Source organism: Oncorhynchus masou, unplaced genomic scaffold (genome assembly GCF_036934945.1).
Source record: "Oncorhynchus masou masou isolate Uvic2021 unplaced genomic scaffold, UVic_Omas_1.1 unplaced_scaffold_944, whole genome shotgun sequence".
In the NCBI taxonomy this organism is placed as follows: domain Eukaryota; kingdom Metazoa; phylum Chordata; class Actinopteri; order Salmoniformes; family Salmonidae; genus Oncorhynchus; species Oncorhynchus masou.
The window spans coordinates 2,501-25,000 of NW_027015934.1; the positions used below are offsets into that span (position 1 = coordinate 2,501).

The 22,500-nt window shown below is 47.2% G+C and overlaps 1 protein-coding gene across 1 annotated transcript; it reads right to left on the reverse strand.

The window, feature by feature from the left end:
• Window positions 1–4,055: 4,055 nt before the first annotated feature.
• LOC135538355 (uncharacterized protein YacH-like) lies at window positions 4,056–14,159 on the reverse strand. Its single transcript, XM_064964274.1, has 2 exons — window positions 14,086–14,159; window positions 4,056–5,208 (listed from the first exon to the last, which is right to left on the reverse strand). Exons 1-2 carry the CDS (start codon window positions 14,157–14,159, stop codon window positions 4,056–4,058), a joined length of 1,227 nt encoding a protein of 408 aa, XP_064820346.1.
• Window positions 14,160–22,500: the final 8,341 nt, after the last annotated feature.

Sequence of the window (22,500 nt, forward strand, 5' to 3'; positions counted from 1 at the left end):
AGCACCACTCCCAGGCTGCCGTGTCTCCTCTGAGCCCTGTTCCTCATTGTAACCAGCACCACTCCCAGGCTGTTGTGTCTCCTCTGAGCCCTCTGTGAGAGCCAGTTTCACCAAAACATCAGTGTTGGCGAGGCCTCTGGCCTCTGGGACTGGTGCCGTTGTGCATCCGAAGGCGGCGTTCATTAAAGCTTTGTGTTGTCAACAGCACCACAGTTGAGGGTTTGCCACGTTACTGTATCATGTGTTATGTGTAAAACTCTTTGGATTAAATCATCTAGCAGCGTCCGCTTGGGTTAACTGTTTACTAGCTGTGTTAACCTTCTCCTCCTTGTAGGTTAACTAGCGTTAACTAGCATTAACTAGCGTTAACTAGCGTTGAAAAGACTAAGGCCGGGGTTACACTCAAGCTGCGTAATACTGTAACCGACTTTTAAAAGGGCTTTTCCCATTGGGCGGTGTTTACCGTGACTACGATCCCCCGCAAAAACACGTCAACATTGCTTTTAAAAGCTGCATATTGGACAGTGCACCAAGGATTGAATCCTGGCCATGAAGTGTCTTTCTCCCAGGCCACAGCAGAGAAGAACAGGGTGAGGTTAAGATTGGTCAGACCGGACTAGACGAGAGCAGAGCAAGGCGAGTTTAAGATGGCTTAGACCAGACTAGATGAGAGCAGAGCAAGGTTAAGATGGCTTAGACCAGACTAGATGAGAGCAGAGCAGAGCCAGGTTTAGATGAGTTAAACCAGACTAGACGAGAGCAGAGCGGAGCCAGGGTAAAATTAGTTAGATAGACAACTAGAGGGCTAGTTAATCCTATTGATCATGGGACTGTTTCATCGTGTTCACAGTGATTACACTCTAACTGCTACTCCATTAAAGAAAGGACTTGTGTGCTGAGGGAAGGCTGGATGTGTAAACACAGGACATCTGGCCTTGTTGACGTTGTCTTGTTGTTGTTCTTCGAGGTTCTCTGTTCCTCATGCTATTATTGGCTTTAACTAGCTACAGTATATATGTGACTATAATGGATATAAACAGTATTTTAGCTAGCTACAGTATATATGTGACTGCATGGGCTACAATATGGAGGTAATATAACTCAGGCCCTATATGGACTACTATATGGAGATATTATAACTCAGGCCCTATATGGACTACTATATGGAGGTAATATAACTCAGGCCCTATATGGACTACTATATGGAGGTAATATAACTCAGGCCCTATATGGACTACTATATGGAGGTATTATAACTCAGGCCCTATATGGACTACTATATGGAGGTATTATAACTCAGGCCCTATATGGACTACTATATGGAGGTAATATAACTCAGGCCCTATATGGACTACTATATGGAGGTGTGTCTGTCTGTTCGTACACCGGGCCTATTGGCATTTTACGATTCAAATCTCATGGAGAGTTTGTGAACCGGAGACACGACGTATGCATGCAAGAACACACGCACACGCACGTGCACGCACACATACACGCACACACACACACACAGATGATGCTATCTGCTATAGCGCGTTGAAGTGGTTGTGCGGGAAACTGAGACTACCTGAGTGAGACACACACACACACACACACACCGCAGTGATTGGAATGACTCAATGACTTTCACAAGGTGTTCTCTCTGTGTGTGTGTGTGTGTGTGTGTGTGTGTGTGTGTGTGTGCGAGTCTCACTCAGGTAGTCTCAGTTCTCCCACGCAGCCACTTCAACACGCTATATCAGATAGTAGCTACTACATGAAGTGTTTTAAAAGTTGCAGGATAGTGCTCCTGCTATTAAGATTCTACATCTGCACTGTGTGTGTGTGTGTGTGTGTGTGTGTGTGTGTGTGTGTGTGTGTGTGTGTGTGTGTGTGTGTGTGTGTGTGTGTGTGTGTGTGTGTGTGTGTGTGATTGCCCTGAAACCCTGATGATTTCTAAATGCACCCATAATTTGACAAATGTTTTTGTATTTAGTATTTTACTGAGTCAGCAGCTACTCTTCCTGTGGTTTATTAGGATCCTCATTAACTGTTGTCATAGCAGCAGCTACTCTTCCTGGGGTTTATTAGGATCCTCATTAACGGTTGTCATAGCAGCAGCTACTCTTCCTGGGGTTTATTAGGATCCTCATTAACGGTTGTCATAGCAGCAGCTACTCTTCCTGGGGTTTATTAGGATCCTCATTAACGGTTGTCATAGCAGCAGCTACTCTTCCTGGGGTTTACTAGGATCCTCATTAACGGTTGTCATAGCAGCAGCTACTCTTCCTGGGGTTTATTAGGGACCTCATTAACTGTTGTCATAGCAGCAGCTACTCTTCCTGTGGTTTATTAGGATCCTCATTAACGGTTGTCATAGCAGCAGCTACTCTTCCTGGGGTTTATTAGGATCCTCATTAACTGTTGTCATAGCAGCAGCTACTCTTCCTGGGGTTTATTAGGATCAACATTAACTGTTGTCATAGCAGCAGCTACTCTTCCTGGGGTTTATTATGATCCTCATTAACTGTTGTCATAGCAGCAGCTACTCTTCCTGGGGTTTATTAGGATCCTCATTAACTGTTGTCATCGCAGCAGCTACTCTTCCTGGGGTTTATTAGGATCATCATCATTAACTGTTGTCATAGCAGCAGCTACTGTTGTCATAGCAGCAGCTACTCTTCCTGGGGTTTATTAGGATCATCATTAACTGTTGTCATAGCAGCAGCTACTCTTCCTGGGGTTTATTAGGATCCTCATTAACTGTTGTCATAGCAGCAGCTACTCTTCCTGGGGTTTATTAGGATCCTCATTAACTCTTGTCATAGCAGCAGCTACTCTTCCTGGGGTTTATTAGGATCCTCATTAACGGTTGTCATAGCAGCAGCTACTCTTCCTGGGGTTTATTAGGATCCTCATTAACTGTTGTCATAGCAGCAGCTACTCTTCCTGGGGTTTATTAGGATCCTCATTAACTGTTGTCATAGCAGCAGCTACTCTTCCTGGGGTTTATTAGGATCCTCATTAACTCTTGTCATAGCAGCAGCTACTCTTCCTGGGGTTTATTAGGATCCTCATTAACGGTTGTCATAGCAGCAGCTACTCTTCCTGGGGTTTATTAGGATCCTCATTAACGGTTGTCATAGCAGCAGCTACTCTTCCTGGGGTTTATTAAGATCCTCATTAACTGTTGTCATAGCAGCAGCTACTCTTCCTGGGGTTTATTAGGATCCTCATTAACGGTTGTCATAGAAGCAGCTACTCTTCCTGGGGTTTATTAGGATCCTCATTAACGGTTGTCATAGCAGCAGCTACTCTTCCTGGGGTATATTATGATCCTCATTAACTGTTGTCATAGCAGCAGCTACTCTTCCTGGGGTTTATTAGGATCCTCATTAACTGTTGTCATAGCAGCAGCTACTCTTCCTGTGGATTATTAGGATCCTCATTAACTGTTGTCATAGCAGCAGCTACTCTTCCTGGGGTTTATTATGATCCTCATTAACTGTTGTCATAGCAGCAGCTACTCTTCCTGGGGTTTATTAGGATCCTCATTAACGCTTGTCATAGCAGCAGCTACTCTTCCTGGGGTTTATTAGGATCCTCATTAACTGTTGTCATAGCAGCAGCTACTCTTCCTGTGGTTTATTAGGATCCTCATTAACGGTTGTCATAGCAGCAGCTACTCTTCCTGGGGTTTATTAGGATCCTCATTAACTGTTGTCATAGCAGCAGCTACTCTTCCTGGGGTTTATTAGGATCCTCATTAACTGTTGTCATAGCAGCAGCTACTCTTCCTGGGGTTTATTAGGATCCTCATTAACGGTTGTCATAGCAGCAGCTACTCTTCCTGGGGTTTATTAAGATCCTCATTAACTGTTGTCATAGCAGCAGCTACTCTTCCTGGGGTTTATTAGGATCCTCATTAACTGTTGTCATAGCAGCAGCTACTCTTCCTGGGGTTTATTAGGATCCTCATTAACGGTTGTCATAGCAGCAGCTACTCTTCCTGGGGTTTATTAGGATTCTCATTAACTGTTGTCATAGCAGCAGCTACTCTCCATGCATTCATAGCTCTATCTAATCATGTGTGTTTCCTTGAATTTGTTCTGGATTTGGGGACTGTGAAGGGTGGTCTGTCTGTTGGCCTGTCTGTTGGCCTGTCTGTTGGCCTGTCTGGTGGTCTGTCTGGTGACCTGTCTGTTGGCCTGTCTGTTGGCCTGTCTCTCCTCTCTGGTGGCCTGTCTGGTGGCCTGTCTGGTGGCCTGTCTGGTGGCCTGTCTGGTGGTCTGTCTGGTGGCCTGTCTGGTGGTCTGTCTGTTGGCCTGTCTGGTGGCCTGTCTGGTGACCTGTCTGGTGGCCTGTCTGGTGGCCTGTCTGGTGGCCTGTCTGGTGGCCTGTCTGTTGACCTGTCTGTTGACCTGTCTGGTGACCTGTCTGGTGGCCTGTCTGGTGGCCTGTCTGGTGGCCTGTCTGGTGGCCTGTCTGTTGGCCTGTCTGTTGGCCTGTCTGGTGGTCTGTCTGGTGGTCTGTCTGGTGGCCTGTCTGGTGGCCTGTCTGGTGGCCTGTCTGTTGGCCTGTCTGGTGGTCTGTCTGGTGGCCTGTCTGGTGGCCTGTCTGGTGGCCTGTCTGGTGGCCTGTCTGTTGGCCTGTCTGTTGGCCTGTCTGGTGGTCTGTCTGGTGGTCTGTCTGGTGGCCTGTCTGGTGGTCTGTCTGGTGGCCTGTCTGGTGGCCTGTCTGGTGGCCTGTCTGTTGGCCTGTCTGGTGGTCTGTCTGGTGGCCTGTCTGGTGGCCTGTCTGGTGGCCTGTCTGTTGGCCTGTCTGGTGGCCTGTCTGGTGGCCTGTCTGGTGGCCTGTCTGGTGGCCTGTCTGTTGGCCTGTCTGTTGGCCTGTCTGGTGGTCTGTCTGGTGGTCTGTCTGGTGGCCTGTCTGGTGGCCTGTCTGGTGGCCTGTCTGTTGGCCTGTCTGGTGGTCTGTCTGGTGGCCTGTCTGGTGGCCTGTCTGGTGGCCTGTCTGGTGGCCTGTCTGTTGGCCTGTCTGTTGGCCTGTCTGGTGGTCTGTCTGGTGGTCTGTCTGGTGGCCTGTCTGGTGGCCTGTCTGGTGGCCTGTCTGTTGGCCTGTCTGGTGGTCTGTCTGGTGGCCTGTCTGGTGGCCTGTCTGGTGGCCTGTCTGTTGGCCTGTCTGGTGGCCTGTCTGGTGGCCTGTCTGGTGGCCTGTCTGGTGGTCTGTCTGGTGGGGTAAGTATGTCTGTCAGAACTACGGTATATGTAAATCGATTGTACAGTCAATTTGGAATTTTCAACACAATAATATTTTCTCACAATTGAACAAGAATTGATGCAGTCGGTCTCTCCTCTCTACTCTGACCCAAGAGAGGCTGACTTGCATACTGCTGACATTAGTTCTCTGTGTCCATCAAAGGGCAAGACCCGATTCTCTGTTCTGGGCCAGCTGCAGCTTTTCTAGGTCCTCCTTTGCAGCACTTGGCCAATATCACCCGACAATAGTCAAGATGAGATAAAACTAGAGCCGACAGAACTTGTTTGGTTGACTGTGATGTTAAAAATGCTGAGCATCTCTTTAAACCGACATCTCTGTGTTTGACCTCTCTAACCGTGTTATAATCTGTGTGTTTGACCTCTCTAACAGTGTTATAATCTCTGTGTTTGACCTCTCTGACCTAACAGTGTTTTAATCTGTGTTTTTGACCTCTCTAACAGTGTTATAATCTCTGTGTTTGACCTCTCTGACCTAACAGTGTTTTAATCTGTGTTTTTGACCTCTCTAACAGTGTTATAATCTCTGTGTTTGACCTCTCTGACCTAACAGTGTTATAATCTGTGTGTTTGACCTCTCTATGAACCAACAGTGTTATAATCTGTGTGTTTGACCTCTCTATGAACTAACAATGTTTTAATCTGTGTATTTGACCTCTCTATGAACTAACAGTGTTATAATCTGTGTGTTTGACCTCTCTATGAACCAACAGTGTTATAATCTGTGTGTTTGACCTTTCTATGAACTAACAGTGTTCTAATCTGTGTGTTTGACCTCTTTATGAACTAACAGTGTTATAATCTGTGTGTTTGACCTCTCTATGAACTAACAGTGTTATAATCTGTGTGTTTGACCTCTCTATGAACTAACAGTGTTATAATCTGTGTGTTTGACCTCTCTATGAACTAACAGTGTTATAATCTGTGTGTTTGACCTCTCTATGAACTAACAGTGTTATAATCTGTGTGTTTGACCTCTCTATGAACTAACAGTGTTATAATCTGTGTGTTTGACCTCTCTATGAACTAACAGTGTTATAATCTGTGTGTTTGACCTCTCTATGAACCAACAGTGTTCTAATCTGTGTGTTTGACCTCTCTATGAACTAACAGTGTTCTAATCTGTGTGTTTGACCTCTCTATGAACCAACCGTGTTATAATCTGTGTGTTTGACCTCTCTATGAACTAACAGTGTTATAATCTGTGTGTTTGACCTCTCTATGAACTAACAGTGTTATAATCTGTGTGTTTGACCTCTCTATGAACTAACAGTGTTATAATCTGTGTGTTTGACCTCTCTATGAACTAACAGTGTTATAATCTGTGTGTTTGACCTCTCTATGAACTAACAGTGTTATAATCTGTGTGTTTGACCTCTCTATGAACCAACAGTGTTCTAATCTGTGTGTTTGACCTCTCTATGAACTAACAGTGTTCTAATCTGTGTGTTTGACCTCTCTATGAACCAACCGTGTTATAATCTGTGTGTTTGACCTCTCTATGAACTAACAGTGTTATAATATGTGTGTTTGACCTCTCTATGAACTAACAGTGTTATAATCTGTGTGTTTGACCTCTCTATGAACTAACAGTGTTTTAATCTGTGTATTTGACCTCTCTATGAACTAACAGTGTTATAATCTGTGTGTTAGACCTCTCTATGAACTAACAGTGTTATAATCTGTGTGTTTGACCTCTCTATGAACTAACAGTGTTATAATCTGTGTGTTTGACCCATGGGACCTTCTGTCTCTCCTGTCTCTCCTGTCTCTCCTGTTTCTCCTGTCTCCCCTGTCTCCCCTGTCTCTCCTGTCTCCCCTGTCTCTCCTGTCTCCCCTGTCTCTCCTGTCTCCCCTGCCTATCCTGTCTCCCCTGTCTCTCCTGACTCTCCTGTCTCCCCTGTCTCTCCTGTCTCTCCTGTCTCCCCTGTCTCTCCTGTCTCTCCCGTCTCTCCCGTCTCCCCTGTCTCCCCTGTCTCTCCTCTCTCTCCTGTCTCCCCTGTCTCTCCTGTCTCCCCTGTCCCCTGTTTCTCCTGTCTCCCCTGTCCCCTGTTTCTCCTGTCTCCCCCGTCCCCCCCGTCCCCCCTGTCTCTCCTGTCTCTCCTGTCCCCTGTCTCTCCTGTCTCTCCTGTCTCCCCCGTCCCCCCTGTCTCTCCTGTCTCTCCTGTCCCTCCTGTCTCTCCTGGCTACTGACTGTGAATGAGGGTGTTTACATAAGAGAGCAGCTACTGTGACATAATGAGAGTTAGGGCCTGAGGGGAGATTCTGCTGTTTGGCCACAGATGTACTGGAGCTACTGTACACACACACACACACACACACACACACACACACACACACACACACACACACACACACACACACACACACACACACACACACACACACACACACACACACACACACACACACACACACACACACACACACACACACACACACACACACACACACACACACACAGTATTGACGTAACGGCCTCACAATAGAAGTGGGTCAATGTGTTCATTCTAACGAATGAAATCTTCCCTGATTACCACTGGCTCTCCCATTCCCAGAAAGGGTGTGTGTTTGCCTGTGGCAGAACACCAGAGAAGGGCCACTCATCAGGAAGTTAAGAAGGCATCACGGAGCACTGTGCCGCAACGACTAGGAACACGCACACAGGGGTCACACAAGGCAAAAATAAAATAAATATTTGTTTTCCTATTCCGGCACGAATCAGTTGTAGTCTTTGTCTGTTAGCAGCATCTAGCATCATGAATCAGTTGTAGTCTTTGTCTGTTAGCAGTATCTAGCATCATGAATCAGTTGTAGTCTATGGGTGTTAGCAGCATCTAGCATCATGAATCAGTTGTGGTATATGTCTGTTAGCAGCATCTACCATCATGAATCAGTTGTAGTCTATGGGAGTAATCAGCATCTAGCATCATGAATCAGTTGTAGTCTATGGGAGTAATCAGCATCTAGCATCATGAATCAGTTGTAGTCTATGGGAGTAATCAGCATCTAGCATCATGAATCAGTTGTAGTCTATGGGAGCAATCAGCATCTAGCATCATGAATCAGTTGTAGTCTATGGGAGTAATCAGCATCTAACATCATGAATCAGTTGTAGTCTATGGGAGTAATCAGCATCTAGCATCATGAATCAGTTGTAGTCTATGGGAGTAATCAGCATCTAGCATCATGAATCAGTTGTAGTCTTTGTCTGTTAGCAGCATCTACCATCATGAATCAGTTGTGGTCTATGGGAGTAATCAGCATCTAGCATCATGAATCAGTTGTAGTCTATGGGAGTAATCAGCATCTAGCATCATGAATCAGTTGTGGTATATGTCTGTTAGCAGCATAGCATGCCTCATGCTAGTTTTGTTTGTCCTGGAACAATCAGCCCACTTGACTGTAAGTTCGTCCCAAATGGCGCCCTATTCCCTTTACAGTGCACTACTTTTGACCAGGACCCATTGCCTACATAGTGCACTATACAGAGAATAGTATGCCATTTGGGACAGAAGCTGTGGCTTCCTCGTTGTTTCCCTCTTTAAGGACAAAGAGCTGTTCTCAAAGCGGCTCCCTCCACAGCGCCGTTCTGTTTCTACCATCCTGACCAGGAAAACAACCCCTGCGTGTGATTGTGTGCGTGTCTGATCTGCTTGCGCACGTGCCTGTGTGTGTGTGTGTGTGTGTGCCTGTTCTTGTTTTGTTACCAAAACAGCCAGTACAACCCAGGACAAGCCTGACCTTATGTCAGGGGGACTAGTTCTCTGTAGTTATAGCAGGTCTTATGTCAGGGTGACTAGTTCTCTGTAGTTATAGCAGGTCTTATATCAGGGTGACTAGTTCTCTGTAGTTATAGCAGGGTGGTCTGACGTAATGTCCGGGTGACTAGATCTCTGTAGTTATAGCAGGTCTTATGTCAGGGTGACTAGTTCTCTGTATTTATAGCAGGTCTGACCTTATGTCAGGGTGACTAGTTCTCTGTAGTTATAACATGTCTTATGTCAGGGTGACTAGTTCTCTGTAGTTATAACAGGTCTTATGTCAGGGTGACTAGTTCTCTGTAGTTATAACAGGTCTTATGTCAGGGTGACTAGTTCTCTGTAGTTATAGCAGGTCTTATGTCAGGGGGACTAGTTCTCTGTAGTTATAACAGATCTTATGTCAGGGTGACTAGTTCTCTGTAGTTACAGCAGGTCTTATGTCAGGGGGACTAGTTCTCTGTAGTTATAGCAGGTCTGACCTTATGTCAGGGTGACTAGTTCTCTGTAGTTATAGCAGGTCTTATGTCAGGGGGACTAGTTCTCTGTAGTTATAGCAGGTCTTATGTCAGGGTGACTAGTTCTCTGTAGTTATAACAGGTCTTATATCAGGGTGACTAGTTCTCTGTAGTTATAACAGGTCTTATATCAGGGTGACTAGTTCTCTGTAGTTATAACAGGTCTTATGTCAGGGTGACTAGTTCTCTGTAGTTACAGCAGTTCTGACCTTATGTCAGGGTGACTAGTTATCTGTAGTTATAGCAGGTCTTATGTCAGGGTGACTAGTTCTCTGTAGTTATAGCAGGAACACATAAACATCCTTCAGACATTTCCAGCTTGTTGGCTTTTACTGTTATTGTTCCGAAGCAATAACACTTATGATGTGGGCGGGGCTGGAGCCACGGGGCTGTATGGAGGACAGAGTTACTCTGAGTCCCAAATGGCACTCTATTCCCCTATGTAGTGCACTACTTCTGTCTACAGTAGTGGACTATAGGGAATAGGGTTCCATTTGTGTCACAGACATAGCGTGTCACAGCAGCATGACGGAACAAAAGTCCATAGTTCAGTATGTTTCTATAGCCACCACTCTCCTCTCTCCTCCTTCTCTGTAGTTCTAGAACCACAGGGCCGTAGTTACAGGCTTTGTGTGGGTTTCACAAACTGTTCTCCAGAACCACAGGGCCGTAGTTACAGGCTTTGTGTGGGTTTCACTAACTGTTCTCCAGAACCACAGGGCCGTAGTTACAGGCTCTGTGTGGGTTTCACTAACTGTTCTCCAGAACCACAGGGCTGTAGTTACAGGCTCTGTGTGGGTTTCACTAACTGTTCTCCAGAACCACAGGGCCGTAGTTACAGGCTTTGTGTGGGTTTCACTAACTGTTCTCCAGAACCACAGGGCCGTAGTTACAGGCTCTGTGTGGGTTTCACTAACTGTTCTCCAGAACCACAGGGCCGTAGTTACAGACTTTGTGTGGGTTTCACTAACTGTTCTCCAGAACCACAGGGCCGTAGTTACAGGCTTTGTGTGGGTTTCACTAACTGTTCTCCAGAACCACAGGGCCGTAGTTACATGCTTTGTGTGGGTTTCACTAACTGTTCTCCAGAACCACAGGGCCGTAGTTACAGACTTTGTGTGGGTTTCACTAACTGTTCTCCAGAACCACAGGGCCGTAGTTACAGGCTTTGTGTGGGTTTCACTAACTGTTCTCCAGAACCACAGGGCCGTAGTTACAGGCTCTGTGTGGGTTTCACTAACTGTTCTCCAGAACCACAGGGCCATGTGGGTGTGTCTGCCCATGTGGGTGTGTCTGCCCATGTGGGTGTGTCTGCCCATGTGGGTGTGTCTGATATGTGGGTGTGTCTGCCCATGTGGGTGTGTCTGCCCATGTGGGTGTGTCTGCCCATGTGGGTGTGTCTGACATGTGGGTGTGTCTGCCCATGTGGGTGTGTCTGATATGTGGGTGTGTCTGCCCATGTGGGTGTGTCTGCCCATGTGGGTGTGTCTGCCCATGTGGGTGTGTCTGACATGTGGGTGTGTCTGACATGTGGGTGTGTCTGCCCATGTGGGTGTGTCTGCCCATGTGGGTGTGTCTGACATGTGGGTGTGTCTGGCCATGTGGGTGTGTCTGGCCATGTGGGTGTGTCTGGCCATGTGGGTGTGTCTGGCCATGTGGGTGTGTCTGGCCATGTGGGTGTGTCTGACCCTGTGGGTGTGTCTGTTTATAGGCAGTCTGTCGCCACAGCACAGGAGAAACTAGTCAGACCTCAGAACTAATTACTGGGTATCCCGTGTCACCAACCACCATTTTGTGAAAGCACATTGTGTTAAGGAGTTGGACACAATCATTCATGCTAGAATCTACATTATGGATTCCAGGACTGACAATTTTTTCTGAGTGAACTATCTAGCTAAATACAGATAGCCCAAGTGTCCTTAACAGATAGCTAGAGTACTGTTAGTGTATTCTAGTGTTGTTGTCATCGCTATACTGTATGTTCAGAGAAACTATACTGATTACAGTACTTGCAGTTATAGCAGGTCTTATGTCAGGGGGACTAGTTCTCTGTAGTTATAGCAGGTCTTATGTCAGGGGGACTAGTTCTCTGTAGTTATAACAGGTCTTATGTCAGGGTGACTAGTTCTCTGTAGTTATAGCAGGTCTTATGTCAGGGTGACTGGTTCTCTGTAGTTATAGCAGGTCTTATGTCAGGGGGACTGGTTCTCTGTAGTTATAACAGGTCTTATGTCAGGGTGACTGGTTATCTGTAGTTATAGCAGGTCTGACCTTATGTCAGGGGGACTAGTTCTCTGTAGTTATAGCAGGTCTTATGTCAGGGTGACTAGTTCTCTGTAGTTATAGCAGGTCTTATGTCAGGGGGACTAGTTATCTGTAGTTATAGCAGGTCTGACCTTATGTCAGGGGACTAGTTCTCTGTAGTTATAGCAGGTCTTATGTCAGGGTGACTAGTTCTCTGTAGTTATAGCAGGTCTTATGTCAGGGGGACTGGTTCTCTGTAGTTACAGCAGGTCTTATGTCAGGGGGACTAGTTCTCTGTAGTTACAGCAGGTCTTATGTCAGGGTGACTGGTTCTCTGTAGTTACAGCAGGTCTTATGTCAGGGTGACTGGTTCTCTGTAGTTACAGCAGGCCTGACGTTATGTCAGTACTTGTAATGAACACGATGGGAGACAGAGAGCTGGTTTCAAGCGCAGGGCACAGCAGGTGTTTATTGCAAAGGACCACAGGAGGAGGCAGGTAGCTGGGTCCAGGGGCAGGTAGCTGGGTCCAGGGGCAGGCAGAAGGTCATACACAGGAGGAGGCAGGTAGCTGGGTCCAGGGGTAGGCAGAAGGTCATACACAGGAGGAGGCAAGTAGCTGGGTCCAGGGGTAGGCAGAAGGTCATACACAGGAGGAGGCAGGTAGCTGGGTCCAGGGGTAGGCAGAAGGTCATACACAGGAGGAGGCAGGTAGCTGGGTCCAGGGGTAGGCAGAAGGTCATACACAGGAGGAGGCAGGTAGCTGGGTCCAGGGGTAGGCAGAAGGTCATACACAGGAGGAGGCAGGTAGCTGGGTCCAGGGGCAGGTAGCTGGGTCCAGGGGCAGGCAGAAGGTCATACACAGGAGGAGGCAGGTAGCTGGGTCCAGGGGCAGGTAGAAGGTCATACACAGGAGGAGGCAGGTAGCTGGGTCCAGGGGCAGGTAGAAGGTCATACACAGGAGGAGGCAGGTAGCTGGGTCCAGGGGCAGGTAGAAGGTCATACACAGGAGGAGGCAGGTAGCTGGGTCCAGGGGCAGGTAGCTGGGTCCAGGGGCAGGTAGAAGGTCATACACAGGAGGAGGCAGGTAGCTGGGTCCAGGGGCAGGTAGAAGATCATACACAGGAGGAGGCAGGTAGCTGGGTCCAGGGGCAGGTAGAAGGTCATACACAGGAGGAGGCAGGTAGCTGGGTCCAGGGGCAGGTAGAAGGTCATACACAGGAGGAGGCAGGTAGCTGGGTCCAGGGGCAGGTAGCTGGGTCCAGGGGCAGGTAGAAGGTCATACACAGGAGGAGGCAGGTAGCTGGGTCCAGGAGCAGGTAGAAGGTCATACACAGGAGGAGGCAGGTAGCTGGGTCCAGGGGCAGGTAGAAGGTCATACACAGGAGGAGGCAGGTAGCTGGGTCCAGGGGCAGGTAGAAGGTCATGTACAGGAGGAGGCAGGTAGCTGGGTCCAGGGGCAGGTAGAAGGTCATACACAGGAGGAGGCAGGTAGCTGGGTCCAGGGGCAGGTAGAAGATCATACACAGGAGGAGGCAGGTAGCTGGGTCCAGGGGCAGGTAGAAGGTCATACACAGGAGGAGGCAGGTAGCTGGGTCCAGGGGCAGGTAGAAGGTCATGTACAGGAGGAGGCAGGTAGCTGGGTCCAGGGGCAGGTAGAAGGTCATACACAGGAGGAGGCAGGTAGCTGGGTCCAGGGGCAGGTAGAAGGTCATACACAGGAGGAGGCAGGTAGCTGGGTCCAGGGGCAGGCAGAAGGTCATACACAGGAGGAGGCAGGTAGCTGGGTCCAGGGGCAGGTAGAAGGTCATGTACAGGAGGAGGCAGGTAGCTGGGTCCAGGGGCAGGTAGAGAAGATCATACACAGGAGGAGGCAGGTAGCTGGGTCCAGGGGCAGGCAGAGGGTCATACACAGGAGGAGGCAGGTAGCTGGGTCCAGGGGCAGGTAGCTGGGTCCAGGGGCAGGCAGAAGGTCATACAAGGTAACAGTACAGGCAGGGAAAAGGCAAAAAGGAGTTGTTAGTGAGGATGGCCAAGAACTACAACACACAGGAGGACTAATATGGAAATAAACAGAGCTCCGAATAGAATGTGTATCAAAACAACAATACCTCACAATGATGAGGTGCAAAGAACTGAACTAAATAGTGTGTGATAATGACATACAGGTGTGTGAACAGGTGATCAGAATTCAGGGTGATTGGGATGTGGAGAGTGAGCTGCGTTCGGGGGGGTCTATGTGTTTGAGAGTGTACTGTTCAGAGAAATCATTCTGATTACCAGCAGTCTCTCCTCCACTGTGGTGATACCTGATCTCTGTTGAGTCATGATATCCCAGCAGTCTCCTCTCCACTGTGTTGATACCTGATCTCTGTTGAGTCATGATATCCCAGCAGTCTCCTCTCCACTGTGTTGATACCTGATCTCTGTTGAGTCATGATATCCCAGCAGTCTCCTCTCCACTGTGGTGATACCTGAAGTCTGTTGAGTCATGATATCCCAGCAGTCTCCTCTCCACTGTGTTGATACCTGATCTCTGTTGAGTCATGATATCCCAGCAGTCTCCTCTCCACTGTGTTGATACCTGATCTCTGTTGAGTCATGATATCCCAGCAGGCTCCTCTCCACTGTGTTGATACCTGAAGTCTGTTGAGTCATGATATCCCAGCAGTCTCCTCTCCACTGTGTTGATACCTGAAGTGTGTTGAGTCATGATATCCCAGCAGTCTCCTCTCCACTGTGTTGATACCTGATCTCTGTTGAGTCATGATATCCCAGCAGTCTCCTCTCCACTGTGTTGATACCTGAAGTGTGTTGAGTCATGATATCCCAGCAGTCTCCTCTCCACTGTGTTGATACCTGATCTCTGTTGAGTCATGATATCCCAGCAGTCTCCTCTCCACTGTGTTGATACCTGAAGTGTGTTGAGTCATGATATCCCAGCAGTCTCCTCTCCACTGTGTTGATACCTGATCTCTGTTGAGTCATGATATCCCAGCAGTCTCCTCTCCACTGTGTTGATACCTGAAGTCTGTTGAGTCATGATATCCCAGCAGTCTCCTCTCCACTGTGTTGATACCTGAAGTCTGTTGAGTCATGATATCCCAGCAGTCTCCTCTCCACTGTGTTGATACCTGAAGTCTGTTGAGTCATGATATCCCAGCAGTCTCCTCTCCACTGTGTTGATACCTGAAGTGTGTTGAGTCATGATATCCCAGCAGTCTCTCCTCCACCATTGACACCTCCCAGATCCAGTCACCTCTGAAAAACTGTTAAATATTGAAGCACTGTGATACTTTACCCTCTGCTGCTTTGTAACTGGGGCTGCTTCCCAAACGGCACTCTATTCCCTATAGTGCACTACTGTTGACCACGGGCAAATAGGACTAGTTGTTGCGCTATGTAGGGAATAGGGTGTTGTTTGGGAAGCAGCCCTTGAGGTCACATGAACAGATGTAGTTTGTAATTCAGCTCATCTCAACAGTAAATCCCCAGCAGGCTAGGATCAGTCAGGTAGGAGGAGAGAGACAGTGGCTGTTGGTTTGTGTTGGTAGAGTTAGTCAGGTAGGAGGAGAGAGACAGTGGCTGTTGGTTTGTGTTGGTAGAGTTAGTCAGGTAGGAGGAGAAAGACAGTGGCTGTTGGTTTGTGTTGGTAGAGTTAGTCAGGTAGGAGGAGAAAGACAGTGGCTGTTGGTTTGTGTTGGTAGAGTTAGTCAGGTAGGAGGAGAGAGACAGTGGCTGTTGGTTTGTGTTGGTAGAGTTAGTCAGGTAGGAGGAGAAAGACAGTGGCTGTTGGTTTGTGTTGGTAGAGTTAGTCAGGTAGGAGGAGAAAGACAGTGGCTGTTGGTTTGTGTTGGTAGAGTTAGTCAGGTAGGAGGAGAGAGACAGTGGCTGTTGGTTTGTGTTGGTAGAGTTAGTCAGGTAGGAGGAGAGAGACAGTGTCTGTTGGTTTGTGTTGGTAGAGTTAGTCAGGTAGGAGGAGAGAGACAGTGGCTGTTGGTTTGTGTTGGTAGAGTTAGTCAGGTAGGAGGAGAGAGACAGTGGCTGTTGGTTTGTGTTGGTAGAGTTAGTCAGGTAGGAGGAGAAAGACAGTGGCTGTTGGTTTGTGTTGGTAGAGTTAGTCAGGTAGGAGGAGAGAGACAGTGGCTGTTGGTTTGTGTTGGTAGAGTTAGTCAGGTAGGAGGAGAAAAACAGTGGCTGTTGGTTTGTGTTGGTAGAGTTAGTCAGGTAGGAGGAGAAGGACAGTGGCTGTTGGTTTGTGTTGGTAGAGTTAGTCAAGTAGGAGGAGAAAGACAGTGGCTGTTGGTTTGTGTTGGTAGAGTTAGTCAGGTAGGAGGAGAGAGACAGTAGCTGTTGGTTTGTGTTGGTAGAGTTAGTCAGGTAGGAGGAGAGAGACAGTGGCTGTTGGTTTGTGTTGGTAGAGTTAGTCAGGTAGGAGGAGAAAGACAGTGGCTGTTGGTTTGTGTTGGTAGAGTTAGTCAGGTAGGAGGAGAAGGACAGTGGCTGTTGGTTTGTGTTGGTAGAGTTAGTCAGGTAGGAGGAGAAGGACAGTGGCTGTTGGTTTGTGTTGGTAGAGTTAGTCAGGTAGGAGGTGAAGGACAGTGGCTGTTGGTTTGTGTTGGTAGAGTTAGTCAGGTAGGAGGAGAGAGACAGTGGCTGTTGGTTTGTGTTGGTAGAGTTAGTCAGGTAGGAGGAGAAAGACAGTGGCTGTTGGTTTGTGTTGGTAGAGTTAGTCAGGTAGGAGGAGAGGGACAGTGGCTGTTGGTTTGTGTTGGTAGAGTTAGTCAGGTAGGAGGAGAAAGACAGTGGCTGTTGGTTTGTGTTGGTAGAGTTAGTCAGGTAGGAGGAGAAAGACAGTGGCTGTTGGTTTGTGTTGGTAGAGTTAGTCAGGTAGGAGGAGAAAGACAGTGGCTGTTGGTTTGTGTTGGTAGAGTTAGTCAGGTAGGAGGAGAAGGACAGTGGCTGTTGGTTTGTGTTGGTAGAGTTAGTCAGGTAGGAGGTGAAGGACAGTGGCTGTTGGTTTGTGTTGGTAGAGTTAGTCAGGTAGGAGGAGAGAGACAGTGGCTGTTGGTTTGTGTTGGTAGAGTTAGTCAGGTAGGAGGAGAGAGACAGTGGCTGTTGGTTTGTGTTGGTAGAGTTAGTCAGGTAGGAGGAGAAGGACAGTGGCTGTTGGTTTGTGTTGGTAGAGTTAGTCAGGTAGGAGGTGAAGGACAGTGGCTGTTGGTTTGTGTTGGTAGAGTTAGTCAGGTAGGAGGAGAAAGACAGTGGCTGTTGGTTTGTGTTGGTAGAGTTAGTCAGGTAGGAGGAGAAGGACAGTGGCTGTTGGTTTGTGTTGGTAGAGTTAGTCAGGTAGGAGGAGAAGGACAGTGGCTGTTGGTTTGTGTTGGTAGAGTTAGTCAGGTAGGAGGAGAAAGACAGTGGCTGTTGGTTTGTGTTGGTAGAGTTAGTCAGGTAGGAGGAGAAGGACAGTGGCTGTTGGTTTGTGTTGGTAGAGTTAGTCAGGTAGGAGGAGAGAGACAGTGGCTGTTGGTTTGTGTTGGTAGAGTTAGTCAGGTAGGAGGTGAAGGACAGTGGCTGTTGGTTTGTGTTGGTAGAGTTAGTCAGGTAGGAGGAGAAAGACAGTGGCTGTTGGTTTGTGTTGGTAGAGTTAGTCAGGTAGGAGGAGAAGGACAGTGGCTGTTGGTTTGTGTTGGTAGAGTTAGTCAGGTAGGAGGAGAAGGACAGTGGCTGTTGGTTTGTGTTGGTAGAGTTAGTCAGGTAGGAGGAGAGAGACAGTGGCTGTTGGTTTGTGTTGGTAGAGTTAGTCAGGTAGGAGGAGAAAGACAGTGGCTGTTGGTTTGTGTTGGTAGAGTTAGTCAGGTAGGAGGAGAGAGACAGTGGCTGTTGGTTTGTGTTGGTAGAGTTAGTCAGGTAGGAGGAGAGAGACAGTGGCTGTTGGTTTGTGTTGGTAGAGTTAGTCAGGTAGGAGGAGAAAGACAGTGGCTGTTGGTTTGTGTTGGTAGAGTTAGTCAGGTAGGAGGAGAGAGACAGTGGCTGTTGGTTTGTGTTGGTAGAGTTAGTCAGGTAGGAGGAGAAAGACAGTGGCTGTTGGTTTGTGTTGGTAGAGTTAGTCAGGTAGGAGGAGAGAGACAGTGGCTGTTGGTTTGTGTTGGTAGAGTTAGTCAGGTAGGAGGAGAGAGACAGTGGCTGTTGGTTTGTGTTGGTAGAGTTAGTCAGGTAGGAGGAGAAAGACAGTGGCTGTTGGTTTGTGTTGGTAGAGTTAGTCAGGTAGGAGGAGAGAGACAGTGGCTGTTGGTTTGTGTTGGTAGAGTTAGTCAGGTAGGAGGAGAAAGACAGTGGCTGTTGGTTTGTGTTGGTAGAGTTAGTCAGGTAGGAGGAGAAGGACAGTGGCTGTTGGTTTGTGTTGGTAGAGTTAGTCAGGTAGGAGGTGAAGGACAGTGGCTGTTGGTTTGTGTTGGTAGAGTTAGTCAGGTAGGAGGAGAGAGACAGTGGCTGTTGGTTTGTGTTGGTAGAGTTAGTCAGGTAGGAGGAGAGAGACAGTGGCTGTTGGTTTGTGTTGGTAGAGTTAGTCAGGTAGGAGGAGAGAGACAGTGGCTGTTGGTTTGTGTTGGTAGAGTTAGTCGGGTAGGAGGAGAGAGACAGTGGCTGTTGGTTTGTGTTGGTAGAGTTAGTCAGGTAGGAGGAGAAGGACAGTGGCTGTTGGTTTGTGTTGGTAGAGTTAGTCAGGTAGGAGGAGAAAGACAGTGGCTGTTGGTTTGTGTTGGTGGAGTTAGTCAGGTAGGAGGAGAAAGACAGTGGCTGTTGGTTTGTGTTGGTAGAGTTAGTCAGGTAGGAGGAGAGAGACAGTGGCTGTTGGTTTGTGTTGGTAGAGTTAGTCAGGTAGGAGGAGAGAGACAGTGGCTGTTGGTTTGTGTTGGTAGAGTTAGTCAGGTAGGAGGAGAGAGACAGTGGCTGTTGGTTTGTGTTGGTAGAGTTAGTCAGGTAGGAGGAGAAAGACAGTGGCTGTTGGTTTGTGTTGGTAGAGTTAGTCAGGTAGGAGGAGAAAGACAGTGGCTGTTGGTTTGTGTTGGTAGAGTTAGTCAGGTAGGAGGAGAAAGACAGTGGCTGTTGGTTTGTGTTGGTAGAGTTAGTCAGGTAGGAGGAGAAAGACAGTGGCTGTTGGTTTGTGTTGGTAGAGTTAGTCAGGTAGGAGGAGAGAGACAGTGGCTGTTGGTTTGTGTTGGTAGAGTTAGTCAGGTAGGAGGAGAAAGACAGTGGCTGTTGGTTTGTGTTGGTAGAGTTAGTCAGGTAGGAGGAGAGAGACAGTGGCTGTTGGTTTGTGTTGGTAGAGTTAGTCAGGTAGGATGTGAAAGACAGTGGCTGTTGGTTTGTGTTGGTAGAGTTAGTCAGGTAGGAGGAGAAAGACAGTGGCTGTTGGTTTGTGTTGGTAGAGTTAGTCAGGTAGGAGGAGAGAGACAGTGGCTGTTGGTTTGTGTTGGTAGAGTTAGTCAGGTAGGAGGAGAAAGACAGTGGCTGTTGGTTTGTGTTGGTAGAGTTAGTCAGGTAGGAGGAGAGAGACAGTGGCTGTTGGTTTGTGTTGGTAGAGTTAGTCAGGTAGGAGGAGAGAGACAGTGGCTGTTGGTTTGTGTTGGTAGAGTTAGTCAGGTAGGAGGAGAAAGACAGTGGCTGTTGGTTTGTGTTGGTAGAGTTAGTCAGGTAGGAGGAGAAAGACAGTGGCTGTTGGTTTGTGTTGGTAGAGTTAGTCAGGTAGGAGGAGAAGGACAGTGGCTGTTGGTTTGTGTTGGTAGAGTTAGTCAGGTAGGAGGAGAAAGACAGTGGCTGTTGGTTTGTGTTGGTAGAGTTAGTCAGGTAGGACTAGAGAAAGACAGTGGCTGTTGGTTTGTGTTGGTAGAGTTAGTCAGGTAGGAGGAGAAAGACAGTGACTGTTGGTTTGTGTTGGTAGAGTTAGTCAGGTAGGAGGAGAGAGACAGTGGCTGTTGGTTTGTGTTGGTAGAGTTAGTCAGGTAGGAGGAGAAAGACAGTGGCTGTTGGTTTGTGTTGGTAGAGTTAGTCAGGTAGGAGGAGAAAGACAGTGACTGTTGGTTTGTGTTGGTAGAGTTAGTCAGGTAGGAGGAGAAAGACAGTGGCTGTTGGTTTGTGTTGGTAGAGTTAGTCAGGTACGAGGTGAAGGACAGTGGCTGTTGGTTTGTGTTGGTAGAGTTAGTCAGGTAGGAGGTGAAAGATGACATTGTCTTGGGAGTGCTACTGGGCGGTAGTCATTTAGACAGGTGACCTTGGCTCTCTTGGGCACAGGGACTATGGTGTTCTGCTTGAAACATGTAGATATTAAATACTGGGTCGGTAAGAGGTTGAACATGTCAGAGAACGTGTCCTGGTTATCCGTCTGGCCCTGCGGCCTTGTGAATGTGGACCTGTTTAAAGGTCTTACTCACATCAACTATGGACAGCGTGATCACACAGTCTTCCGGGAACAGATGGCGCTCTCACGCATGGTTCAGTGTTGCTTGCCTCGAAAGCTACCATAGAAGGCATTTAGCTCGTCTGGTAGGCGCAGGACATATTCCAGGCTGTGCTAGCGAAACAGTCCTGTAACTCAGGGGCTCTTATTTCCTGCAATTATACACATTTTTATCACGGGGTGCAAAGAACGTTTTGCCGTTTTAAAGCACATTATTTTCTTGCAATTCTATGCATTTTGTCACGTCTAATGTGTATTCATGACCCCCATGTCTAATGTGTATTCATGACCCCCCATGTCTAATGTGTATTCATGACCCCCCATGTCTAATGTGTATTCATGATCCCCCATGTCTAATGTGTATTCATGACCCCCCCATGTCTAATGTGTATTCATGACCCCCCATGTCTAATGTGTATTCATGACCCCCCATGTCTAATGTGTATTCATGACCCCCCATGTCTAATGTGTATTCATGACCCCCCATGTCTAATGTGTATTCATGTGATATCTGAGTGACTCAAAAACTACAACAATATTTATGAGCTAAAAAAAGTAAATGAAAAGATGGCCATGGGCTGATTGATCTGGACATTCCTGACTAGTTATAAACATCTCTCTAAGTAAATGAAAAGACGTCCATGGGCTGATTGATCTGGACATTCCTGACTAGTTATAAACATCTCTCTAAGTAAATGAAAAGACGTCCATGGGCTGATTGATCTGGACATACCTGACTAGTTATGAACATCTCTCTAATGGGAACAACGACTAACATGACAAGAGGAGCTGATGATGTCATACCCCATTCAGAAATGTCACCTTGTACATTCTACTATGATCACTTTCAGGAGGAGTAAGTTTAAAGCTGGACTGAGTTCTTACAAAAAAAAATTTGTTTTGCCCCCCCGTCCGACCCCACAGTTTGGGAACCACTGCTGTAGTTTAGCATCTGCTTCATCTGACCACTTGTACTACCTGTTTGCGTTTTTTAAAACTTGTTAGCAAGAGTGTTGTAATATCAGGTATGAGTGTAGTGACCTCAGGTAAGAGTGCTGTAATATCAGGTATGAGTGTAGTGACCTCAGGTTAGAGTGTTGTAATATCAGGTATGAGTGTAGTGACCTCAGGTTAGAGTGTTGTAATATCAGGTATGAGTGTAGTGACCTCAGTTAGAGTGTTGTAATATCAGGTATGAGTGTAGTGACCTCAGGTTAGAGTGTTGTAATATCAGGTATGAGTGTAGTGACCTCAGGTTAGAGTGTTGTAATATCAGGTATGAGTGTAGTGACCTCAGGTTAGAGTGCTGTAATATCAGGTATGAGTGTAGTGACCTCAGGTAAGAGTGTTGTAATATCAGGTATGAGTGTAGTGACCTCAGGTTAGAGTGCTGTAATATCAGGTATGAGTGTAGTGACCTCAGGTTAGAGTGTTGTAATATCAGGTATGAGTGTAGTGACCTCAGGTTAGAGTGTTGTAATATCAGGTATGAGTGTAGTGACCTCAGGTTAGAGTGTTGTAATATCAGGTATGAGTGTAGTGACCTCAGGTAAGAGTGTTGTAATATCAGGTATGAGTGTAGTGACCTCAGGTTAGAGTGTTGTAATATCAGGTATGAGTGTAGTGACCTCAGGTTAGAGTGTTGTAATATCAGGTATGAGTGTAGTGACCTCAGGTAAGAGTGTTGTAATATCAGGTATGAGTGTAGTGACCTGTTGTACTCTAATAATCTCAACCCGGCACAGCCAGAAGAGGACTGGCCACCCCTCAGAGCCTGGTTCCTCTATAGGTTTCTTCCAAGGTTCCTGCCTTTCTAGGGAGTTTTTCCTAGCCACCATGCTTCTACACCTGCATTGCTTGCTGTTTGGGGGTTTAGGCTGGGTTTCTGTACGGCACTTTGAGATATCAGCTGATGTAAAAAGGCCTTTATAAATTTGATTGATTGTTGTGACGTCATGTAAAAGTCTATTCGTTGTACCAAATAATTTTTTTCACTTCAGTCCTCGGGGACAGAATATTATATATGAACTAGGAACCAAAATAATGAAGGTCTTTGTTCCTCGTCCGTTAGTCTTAGGGTAGCACTCTAAGGAAAATATGCCAGTAGTGTTTTATTTTTGAGCATTTAAAGGCTGTATTATCACCTGGTGGAAAGGAGATGATTTACTTTATGGGTGTATCCTAAATGGCACCCTATCCACTTATGGAGTGGGATACTTTGGGCCCTGGTCTACATAGAGCAGGACACTTATGGAGTGGGATACTT